General features: G+C 37.9%; 1 protein-coding gene across 1 annotated transcript; it reads left to right on the top strand.

Annotated features, from left to right (window-relative positions):
- Positions 1 to 5,998: 5,998 nt before the first annotated feature.
- On the top strand, positions 5,999 to 9,474 carry dio1 (iodothyronine deiodinase 1). The gene is made up of 4 exons (XM_042483976.1): positions 5,999 to 6,396; positions 6,487 to 6,630; positions 8,026 to 8,225; positions 8,590 to 9,474. Exons 1-4 carry the CDS (start codon positions 6,012 to 6,014, stop codon positions 8,653 to 8,655), a joined length of 795 nt encoding a protein of 264 aa, XP_042339910.1. The 5' UTR covers positions 5,999 to 6,011; the 3' UTR covers positions 8,656 to 9,474.
- The last annotated feature ends 2,760 nt before the right edge of the window (positions 9,475 to 12,234 follow it).

Here is a 12,234-nt window from a genome sequence, read left to right as displayed (position 1 = left end):
CCATGCGTCTCCCTCTCTCGCTCTCTGATTGGCACCCGATCGCTCCCACCGCTCTGCAGGATTCAGGAGCACCAATGAAGGCTGCGTCCGTGTTTCTGTGGGAGGATAAGATCTGAATCAGTTTCTGAACTTGGATGTGAAGTTTGAAAACTGCTGCATGCGCGTGTGATAATAGGCTGCTTGGCACGCGGCATACCCACTCTGCAAAGCTGCATGTAAAGAAAAAGTGAAACAGGTCGTTCAGCATTGGTGTTATCCAAGTTTCGGTGCAGTGCGTGCGTTATCACACTGATCAAATCGTATCAGCCATGGCTCAAAACATGCATGATCAAGAGACTGAATACAACCACAGTGGCAATTAATCCAACATTACTCCAATTCAGACTTTGTGCCTATATATACAGTTCTTTTTGGACTTTTATGAAATTATAGGCTGCTGCGATTTTTTTTAACGTAACCAGTGCGCTCAGGGCTCGGTAAGACTGCAGCTTTCATTATTGTATGTTGTAACATATTTGTTTTCCATCCCCCTGAGATCTACTGAGACTCACAGGACAACTCCAATCGCATAACAGCATGAGAATTTTGACATATTTTAGGTTAAAGATCTGATATATTTCCAAACATTCCTCCTCGAAAACATGAATAAATACGTGAGAAGAATTTAATTCAGAAATCACACACTGAGGGGAATTTGTTCAACATTTGCTGCTGTTTTACTTAAACTGCCAACATTATTTCAACATGCATAATTCCTTGAGTTATTCTTTGGATCATGGTTCACTACGTGTGACTAACTGCAGGAAAATAATGAGAAAAGCGCCCAAAATCTCCGGAATTATGGATTTAATTTTAACTTAACTTTTACTTATGATGTATTTGCTGGAAATAAATAAAATTAAAGCAAATATAACTATCTGCCAACTCGCAACTGCATTGATAATTGCGCGTTAAATTGCTTTGTCCCATGATAAACCCAGTATTAAGTGCTGCTGCAGTTCAGCTCAAACAGCAGCGTATTTGTGTGGGAAATGTTATTCTACAGCGCCACCGAGTGGCTTCACCGTGGGAGGAAAATCCTGACTCGGGTCAGAGTTGACACTGTCAGTAACAACATACATGGTTGTTATTGTTATGATTATTATGCAGACACATGGCGGGAGGAACAAACTGTCGATTGAAAATGTAGACATGTTATGTAATGTATGTGGCGGGGTGTGTTCTTTCAATACAATGAAAGGCTCGGCTGGAAAAACGCGGAAATGCAGGACGGGAACATGAATACATGCATGAACGGGAATAACATGGATCTGATGCTGCCTTTGCGTGCTGTTGGAAATATGGACACATGTGGAAGAGCATGGAGAGTTGCTGAGATGTGCCCTTTGACAGGATAAATGGAGCACTCAGTCCTGGTTGAGGCAGTGCATATGTTATGTGTTATTTTAGGCATTTCAAGCAAGAATCCGTTCCTTCACTGTAACTTTGTTATGCTGTTTAATTATCATTGTATACGTTTATGAACCATGTGCATCATATCTCATTCATTTTACTTGTCCTTATAACACAGTAAGATACTTCTGACCACATTTTTTTTTTACACAAAATGCCAAAATCTGAGTTTTGTTAAATCTAAACTTGGGAATCATCACTACTTTAGCACTCTTGCATCTTACGATCTGGTTGGTTAATCTGAGTTTATAAGAAACAGCCAGTCAAGAAAAAGTGATGGTGACAAAGCCAGATCAAGTAAAATACCTGCATGGAATACAAGCAATAGACCACTGTTAACCCTTTGAAACCTGAACAAATTGGCTTGGTTTCTTGCAAAAAAAGGAAGAAGAGATTGAGCAATTTATAAGAAGAAATTACTCAAGAATTGGCAAAAAAGAAAAGAAAAGAAAAAAGAGTACAAGAAAATTACTTGAAAATTATCAAAAGGGGAAAGTGAAAAAACAAACAAACAAGGAAATGACCTTTAAATGTGCTTAAAAATAAATATTCTTTAAACATAAATTTTTAAATATATATAATTATTATATTACTAATATAGGTTTAACATTTTCCCTAGCTTTTTAAAAATAATGTTCTTTATCTACTTATTTCCTGCAATTTGCAGGACATAGCGTGTCAAGTTGCTCATTGCCTTTCCACCATGTTTTCGAAAGAATCAAACCCATTCACTTAGAGCTCAAAATACCTTAGAGGGGCATCTGAGCACAGCACAAGAACATTTATGTCGGTCCATGTTTCAAAGGGGTAAACTGTTTTTGTATCTGTGTGGAAAATAGATAACATTGTGACTGCCAAATATATGGCTGTAGTTTAAGACTCCACATTAAAGCCAAAAAGTGAAAGCATTAAAGCCAAAAAGTGAAAGAATTGTTGGGATGAGTTTCTTTCCCTCCGATTACCATATTTATGGCAAAAACTAACTTGGACAATTTAAGGGCAAATTATCAGGACAAATGAGTCTTGGACCTCTATTGATTCATCTAACTCCTCGCTGTGCTCTGAATGTAAAAAATCTTGATAAAGCACAGTGCGCACATTTAAATATACATCATGTTAATAATATAACCCAAATGTGGCCTGGGGCAATTATCTGCTAGCAAGGAAAAGTAGTAATCAGATGGATTAGTTAGAGAAATCAATCATTTAGATCACTTAAAAACTGTTATAGTCTGTGTCCATTACAGATTAACTTCTAATACATAAACACACACACACTGTTGGGAACTGACTGACTCTCACTGATGGCCAGCTGGTTACTGTTATTTTGTAAGATATTAGATTTAATTAAAAAAATAAACAATGTTGACAGAAACCTGAGAAACCTTTGGCGTCTGAGGAATCTCACCTCAATAAGGATAATAAACAACAACAGAAATCCCGTTGTCAAGAAGAGTAAACAAACAAGCAAACAAAATCAATACGCGAACATGAAGTACGCAAAAATCAACCAAAAACAAACTTATAAAACAAGTTATTGTTGTCTGAGGAAAAAATACATGGCTGGGGATGAACAGCAGGTGGAGCAGGTGTGCCAGACCAAAAAAATATTACAACATTTGCTTTACATATTCACAGTCACTGGACACACACGCATCATATTTGTGGGATCAAACATTTCACGTAACGTTAGCTAGCTACCCAAATAGTCGGATGATGGTAAAGACAAAACCATAACATTTTAATTACACTTACTTTTAGCATGTGGCGAGAAAGTGGACTGAAGTCGGAGACCCATGTCACTCTGTGTCTATTTAATGTGTTTTTATATTAAGAAGCGACGTAGCTGTTCAGCTAATATGCTAACTAGCCACGCTAGCTAGATAGCTAGCGCCATATGCTAATGCTGACTCCCTAACACTCAGCTCGCGTCTGTGTAAATTATATCGGGTGAAGTCTCATAGCTAAGATAACAAAAGTGTCTGTTATCAGCTTGTTTTCTAGTCTCTCTGCCTCCCGATAATATAAATCTCTTGTCGCCTTGATTTACGACCATTAGCTAGTGTTTTGGCTGGTAAACTAGGGCTCTTTCCGCAGTCAACAGAGTGACAGACACCAAAAACTGACTCATGGGAAATGTTCCTGTATTGTGTGTTACCTGCTCAAAAAATCCACTTTGTTAATAAAAATACGTCTAAACAGACCAGTATTGGTATTTAAAAATAGTAGACAACTCAGCTCTCCAGTACAGTGTAATTGTGTATTCATATTATTATAATTTATTTTACATATATTTTGCGTATTATCTATCATTTTCGCTGTTTTTGCTCATTTCTGTGGACTGTTCATCTTTTGGTTGTTTGGGGTTTTTTGTTTGTTTGTTTTTGTTTAGTTTTACTGTTGATAAATATGTTTATGTGCTGTTTTCTGCCACTTTGTTCTATAAACATGAAAACAATTAAAATCTTTTGGTCATAAAAAAAAAAGAAAGACACAGGGCATGGTCACATGAGCGAAATAAACACCTGTTTCACATTCACTTCAATTAAATGTGAGCAAAAAGGCTAATAAAAACCTTTGCTCCTGGTACCAACGCACATTCACATCGCATGGGCGAAGTGGCAACCATGGTAACCTCATGGGTAGACCTGGATTGCTGCCATTGTTTAATATTGGCCGTGAAAATACAAATTGCTCCACACAGGCCCACAATTAGAAATTACTGACAGGAGGACAAATTTTTCCAAATCGGGCCCCCTCATCACATCCACTCCAGCACCATCAGTGGAGCATAAACCATTGCATGGGCTCCCCAGGGCCTTGGGCCCAGGGTCATCTGTGCCCTTTGACCCCCCCCCCCGGCAGCAGACTTGCTTCACATGAGAGATGTTGTCTGGGTGGCAGAAAGTCAGGAGACAGGTATGAAATGTAACAAGAAGGAAAATTCACCAATAAATTCATATTTTGCCATATATAACTTTTTTGATTCATTTTAAATTTGGCTATTTAATGTCAAACATTTGTGTGTTCACAAAAATATGACTTTTCCCCCAGGTTTTATTCAGAAACACTACCAGACTCTTGTATTGTCATATGCCAGGGGTGTTTGTACAATTTAAAGACATTGGAGCCCAAGTTTCTGGGGGATCCTTCCCTGTTTTTGTATTTGGGTTGTTGTTTTTTTTAACAGTCTCTATTTGTGTATTTCAAAATTTTCTGGCACATAATGCATTATTTTTTTCATTTAGATTTATTTATTTATTTTCATGTTTTAATTTTTTTCCTTTCCAGATTAGTTACAATTTGTGATGAATAATATTGGTAGTTGTTAGTAATTCGTACTGACCACAAAATACTTTGCAGACTCTCTGATGTTCTGTAATCCCTCATGAGCTCTCAGACCTGCTGCTGGGTTTTTAAATACACACAACGAGGCTACATGCACAAGAAAATAAGGAGTGGAGCTTCTGTTAACTAGGCTGCAAAATTGTGGAATACCCTTCCAAAAAAGTTTAAGACAAGCTCAGTGAACATTTGTAAACGGCAGCTGAAAACCTTTTTTTTTTGGTCTGGCTTTTGATTAAGGCAGTTATTGTAATTATTATATATTATTTTATATTTTGTTCATCATCAACTGTCTTTTAATTAGCTAATCTTGTTGTCTTTTTGCTTTTGTGTTGCATTTTTATTGTGAAGCAATTTTAACTGTGTCCCTTGTAGAGTGCTACATAAATTTCATCTATTATTATTATCATTATTATTATTATTATTATTATTATTATGAAAACTTTAAAACAATGGAAAAATAGTTAAATGTATATATGTTAACAGTGGTGGGATGTAACTAAATATAATCATCCAAGAAAAAGTATGAGTGACAGATTATTAGATCTGGGGCTTTTTTATTATTAGGCTAACTCTGTATAAATAAAGTTTAATCATTATTATTATTATTATTAATTTTAAAAAAATGTATCAATCATACTTGTTCTTGAATTATTATATTTATGTTAACAGTGTTGAAATGTTACTAAATATAATAATTCAAGAACAAGTATGAGTGACAGATTATGAAATCTTTTTTTATTATTAGGCGTTTTTTTATTTAAATAATTATAGTGTCAGAAAACCCTTTCTGACAGAAATATATTAATTTCAATCCAAACCATGATCTTTTTCCTAAACCTGACCAAGAAAAGAAAGCAAACTCCTCCCAACAGCTTGACTAGTCTGTTTTTCTGTAAATTTAATGCCAACTTGTTTCCTATGCCACAGGACTCCCGTGTCTCTGCAGTATATGGCATGGCCACTCCTACTTCCTCGGACAAAACGTCCTAAAGACAGACACTGAATTACCATCGTTGCCAACAATGCCGGGAGGTTTTGCAAAATGCAAACTTTAACATTAATGTGCGGATAACTTAATTCGTGTTTCGTTTTCCACCAAACTAGTCTTCGCTCCGTGTGCTCTAGAAAGTACGAGCCCTCACAGAGGCCTTGAAGGCAGCTGTTATCAAACGTGAGGGAGTGGGCGGTAACCGACATGTTTTAACAATCAGATGGCAGCAGGCGCCGTGAAAACGGGAGTCCGCCAGCAAGGAGCGAGCATGTCTCTCCACAGATTGATGGTCTATTTGTCGTCAGCATGCTTGTTTTGCTACATGATAGGAATCACCCTCATGATCTGGGTTATGCATTTTATTTCACCAAGTCTCACCAAGAAGCTAGTCCTCAAAATGGGTGAAAAGAGCACCATGACTCAGAACCCCAACTTTAAGTATGAAGATTGGGGTCTCACGTTTGGATCTATGAATTTCATAAAAGTCGCCTCTCACCACATGTGGTTGTCTCTCGGACAAGAGGCGTTTGTGGGGGGAGAAGCTCCGGACACACCTGTAGTCACCATGGAGGGGAAGAAAACAAGTATCTGCAAGTACTTGAAAGGTGGGTTTTTGAGATTCAAGCTTTAGTTATGATCTGGGTGTGTATCTCTGTCACCCCGCATCTTAATTTCGCTGTGTGTTTTCTCTGCAGACAACAGACCGCTGGTGCTGAGTTTCGGAAGTTGCACCTGACCCCCGTTTATGTACAAACTTGAGGAGTTCAAGCAACTCGTCAAGGACTTCAGCGATGTAGCTGACTTTCTGGTGATCTACATCGCAGAGGCACATTCAACAGGTGAGAGAAAGTAGTGCCATGTGATGTTTTTACGAGCATTTAATGAGCTGATGGAGGAGAACGTGTACTTGCACGATTTATAGGGATGAGGAAAAGCAAGAAAGCAATCAAATTTGAGAACAGACGAGAATAATCTCTTAACCCTTTGATATCTGAGAAAATTGTTCTTTTGAAAACATGGGAAAAGGACAATGGATAGCCTAACAATAGATGGTCTAAAAAAAAAAAAAAAAAAAAGTAAGAAATTAATAAATACAATTACCTGAAAATAAACAGAAACAAAAAATAAAAACAAGAAAATGTTGAAAAATCTTAATATACATTTTTAAATTCTTTCTGTAACCAGGGGGTTTTCCACGGATCCTTAAAAAACTTTAAAGGCTTTAATTGGTAATAAAATGTCTTAAATTAATTTTTCAAAAGTTTTAAAATACTTAGGATGTGGGATTTTATTAATCTTTTTTTCCACTTTACATTGTAATTAGATAAAAAATAATAATTAACTGAATGCTTCACGTGTCAATAAATACATAACAAATTTTCCCTTTACCCTAACTAGTTGATGGTGCTTTTCTTTTTCTTTTTAAATTTTGTAGTTTTAAATATTGGACTTAAATTTCATCCAGAGTGTTAAAAGTCTTAAATCCCACTCTCCTTAGGATGTAGGGACCCTGGTAAAATGATTTAAATATATAATTAAGAGGATTATATAATTTTCTGTACATTCCTTCCATTTTTTATGTTATCTAATAAGCTCTTGAGCTAATTTTTTTTTTGATCATTTCAATGTCACCTTTGACTATTGTTTTGAAGTTCACAGGAAATTTGTTGCCAAGTTGCTCCTTATGTTTTTTTCCTCATCTTTTTTGACGACATCAAATCAGTTTTCAAATCAGGGTGTCTGAACGCAGCACAAGAAAACTGATGTCAATCCAGGTGTTTACGGGTTAGGTTTTTAGAATGGATGTGTTCCTCGAAAGCACTCTCATGACCCTCAAATACACAGAATAATCAATATTTGTCAATGGCCTTAACCAAAATACATCTTGATTAAAAACTCCTTACACTGGAGGGATTTTAAACGCAGCACTTTAGGGTTTTTAATTATTGCATGCTAATACAATGATGAATTAATACAAAAGTGAATATTGAGTCTTAAAATTTACCAAAAAAACAAAATACTCATTACGCAAAAGTCTGAGATGTAGCTTAGTGGTCAGGCAGTAACCAAAATCTGGGATACAGTCACCTCGATAAATCGTTTATTTTTGTTTGAGGCTGTAATTCACTTATGCAACGTCCATAAATCCGAATTTATTACGTGTTCCATAACTTTGATGTTCTGCTGCGTTCAGTGTCACTCCAGTGAAGTCACAATCTTTATCTCTGTGTCAGATGGCTGGGCCTTTACCAACAACATTGATATCAACCAGCACCAGAACCTGGAGGACAGGCTGTCTGCAGCACAGATCTTGCTTCAAAAGGAGCCCCTGTGTCCGGTTGTTGTGGACGAAATGAATGATGTCTCTACCATAAAGTATGGCGCTCTGCCTGAGAGGCTCTACGTGCTTCAGGCTGGGAAAGTTGTCTACAAGGTGAGATCTGTGCACCCAGACATATTCATGTGCTTTTATTTATGTGATGGAAATTTCTCACACTTTGCACTCAATGCTCCTTTCGTGCAGTCGCGTGATAGAAAGTAATACCAGCGGTGTGGGTGTAAAGGTCCCAACGCTATCTGCAATCACGCCATCGCATGAGGAGGGGCAATGAAAGAAACAGACAAAACACTTGAATTCTTGGCACGGCGCCAGGCTCATGTTTGTCATGCCAGCAGTGGAGAATTACACGTATTACATGGCGCAGACACGTCTCTGATGTCTTAAGTTCTTTGTGATTCTAAATGAAAACATTATTTAGTTACGGTCATTAACATTCCTCGCTTTGTGTTTTCTAAAGGGGGGCGTTGGGCCTTGGTCTTACGATCCGATGGAGGTGCGTTCTTTTCTGGAGAAGATGAAATAAGAAGGTTGTTTTTCCAAGTCATATTTTTGCCATCTGACTTGGTCGTTATGTGGAGGAGGGCTCTGTTTTGCAGCAGGGGGTGGGGGTGTCAACACCGTAACAAACATGTAATACTGATATAACACAATACCATCCTAGTTTTTTTTTTGTTTTAATCACGACTCAGTTCATCTTCATGTAGTTCTGTAGCTGCTCTCTGGCATCCCTTACATCAACCATTGCATAAGTAGAAATATTATAAGCCCTCCAAACTTGCACTAATATTTCTTCAAGGCTCTCCTGTGCTCCGAAAACACTGAAAACTGTCAATCTCTGAGCTCGCCTCTCGGTGTTTCTTAATGGCGGCTGCAGATTAAACCGTTTGGCCTCTGTAGCCAGAAAAAGTGAGACCCGGAGAGAAAGCCCAGTCACGAGTTTGTGTTTGAGGTATCACATCACATACAGGAGATGTCACCTAATATGTTGTCTTAATTCCAGAAGACTTTAAGTCAATGAACGCACTTGTTTTCCACTTCTTTTGCAGGTTCAGTTATTTAGTCAGCATTGTAAAGTGTATTAACTACACTATAAATGCTCCAGGGTGATTTCACCGCAGGCTGCTTTTTATATGATGATTACAGTGTAAACCAAACCTCTGGTAACTGTACTCTGATGAAGGATTCCCTGAAAGTTAGCCTTCTCTGAATCATTCAGGAGCATTTATGATGAAATCATCTTCTTACAGAGTCTGCATTTCCTTTGAATGTTCTTATGTCATAATAGAAATTGTTTCTTTTGCATTAATAAAGAATAACCTGGTAAAGCTGCGGCATCAAGTTATGACTGAAAGTCTGTCAAAGGTCATTCATCATTTTTGTTTGTTTTGTCATGACACTGGTTACCAAACGCTCATTTGATAGTTTCGTCTTCTTCTGCAAGCCAGTACAGCTGAATGGATGTGAAAAAGTTAGTGTTTTTACTCAAAAGAACATGAAGATCCAAGTTATTGCCCTCGTGGTGAATTACTCAAATGAAAAGCATCAGAACCGTGAGTAAGCCATTGTTTGCAATACATGTCGCTTCTCACTGTGACTCATCCTCTTCCTCCCCGCGACCCATTCAGACAAAATAAGATTGTCTGCAAAGCTCCAGAGGTTTTCCTTTCTACATCATGTTTCGGTGGAGAAAATGGCTGTGGGGCTTTAATGTTGACGCACACAGCAGTGTGACACCACATGACAATCTGTCTGTTGTTTGCTGTCTAGTCTGGAAGTGATAAATGGTAAACGTACTGTACTGTATGTATGTGGGCCATGCCAAGTTCAACAAATCCGGCGCACACACATACACATGAGACGCGGTGTGTGGCATTCAGACCCTGATGCGAGTTAATACCTAACTGTCTAATCTTTGCACATCCATTGACTTTGGCTTCCAGTGCGTCTGGAACTATATAAAATGTCAGTCTTACTACACAACTATGGACCCCTCTTGTTTTAATTTGTCTATAGCGTTATATAATACTAAAAAATAGTCAAACATGAGTGTCATGGTATTTTACGGTCTAAATTTTATTGACGTCTATGTAATTAGTGAAAGAGCAACTATTCTGATAATGGAAAATTAAAAAAAAAATAATCTAATTAATTAATTTCCCTCAAGACAAGAATAATTAGACTCCCAATATTTAACAATATTTTCATAATTACTTAAATTGGCTTTTTTATAGCTGTTGCCTCTTCTTTTCCACACGACACTAAACTAATAACTCGTTCATATTTTTGGGTACATTTTGTTCTCCTGTAATATATTTTTAAAAAAACAGCAGCATCAGTGTTGGCCATGACTTTACTGATGAGTGTTAAAGTGAACCCAGTAAACCCTGCTGAAAAAAAAGGGAAGTAATATGAATATACAAAGCACGAAAGGAACCTAAAAACCCAAAGCAAATACGCAATAGGATCATTGCATCAGGTTACAAGCCTACTACGAGAATATGGTAGCAAACAAAGCTGTTTTGTGTTGTTCCAGCTTTCATAACCTTAGCTGTGTGGCTCTAAAGTTGGAGAACAGGTTTGGCTTCTGCCCAGCCAGGCCACATCCTGTGGAGAACAGCCAGCAGCCGCTCAGCCTCGCTTCCTATTGTTAGACAGGAACCAGAACGCTGTCAGATCAGCCCGGCCACAAACTTTAGCAAAGATTCACGTCCCAATCTTTACGTAAAAGCCAGCTTGTACTGTGCGTTTGGTTGTTTTTAAGGAGTGGAAACGTTGTGTCTAGGCCAGAGGTCTCTGTAAAACAGGAGGTCCTGTAAAGCCCACCAGAGGGCAATGTGAAGCCATTTTTACTCCAACAGGAAAGCAACAGCCGTGAAAAACATGAGAATGTTCTTCTCTTTAGCTGCCAGACTTTGCAGTGACCCATCTGGCTGAGTTTGTATCATCTTCAAAATCAGTTAGCCTTCAAAAAACATATTAACTTCCTTTGATGCAAAAATCTTGATTGAGATATTATCTCGACCAACCAAATTCTATGAAGGCAACAGATGCATCATCTCAGAAAAATGAGGGACCTTGCATAGCAAAAGAAAGCTTTTTTAAGGGGTTTAAAGATGACAAAGGTTGCACAAAGGGCTTTTTTTTTATATAAAAAACATTAGATTTTGAGCATGAAGTGTTCGTCTTGACTCTAGGAAGACAGATATTGTGATTATAACTCTAGACTAAAGGTTCATCTACTTGGCAGCTCCCAACCTTTCAGCTGTATCCCACAGCTCTGTCCAGCAGGTGGAGATGAATAGATCTTGACTACACAAAACACTGACAGCTTCTAAATTAATCCCGCTCCAGATCTTCTGTAACCACACAGTCGCACCATGAGATTTTGCTTAGTTGGACTGGAAAGAAAGACACAACCTGGCAACCCGGCAACCCACTCAGCTAGGTGTTAGTGGGTTGTTGGGTGACTCACCACTCTCACTTGTGCCTAAGACTGCTGCCCAGGTGTAAAATTGTAGAGGTAATAATTCTCATACAGTAATATGTCTTTCCTTTATGGTGGTGAGGTTTTTCATCTCTTTACAGCTCTCATTTGAGTAATTTGTACTTTGAGATAGATATTCTTATTAAACTAACTTTTGCGAGAGTTTGTGGATAAATGCAGATAGAAAAACCCTTTCAGCAAGCTGAGCAGCTCAGATTTTGAAAATTGTAAATCCAGCTTTCATACATAAAATGGATGTCAGGAAGTATTAAAGTCGCCTTACCGAGAAAACACTCTGGCTGTCCTGTACCTTGAAGGTCCCTGACTTAACCAGACCTCAGTCTTATGCCGTGGATGCAATTCATGCATCCAAACAACAAAACTGTAGTTAAGTCTTTAGTTTGCTTTCTCATGCTGGCCATATTACACACTTTATGTCCTTGTGTAGAAACAGAGGCCTAAGAATTTTTGGTGTTTTTAGGTGCCGCATTGTCTACAAGTTATCCCTCCTACGCCTGCAGATTGATTGATTGATTGATTTACACCTAAAGGGGCTTACTGTCAATGTACAGTGAGGAAAGTCCTATAAAGGAGATGCATAGTTATAGTAAATAGGCA

Source organism: Plectropomus leopardus, chromosome 3 (genome assembly GCF_008729295.1).
Source record: "Plectropomus leopardus isolate mb chromosome 3, YSFRI_Pleo_2.0, whole genome shotgun sequence".
In the NCBI taxonomy this organism is placed as follows: Eukaryota; Metazoa; Chordata; class Actinopteri; order Perciformes; family Serranidae; genus Plectropomus; species Plectropomus leopardus.
Note: the sequence above shows the minus strand (reverse complement) of the source record. Positions and strands in the feature narration are given on the sequence as shown.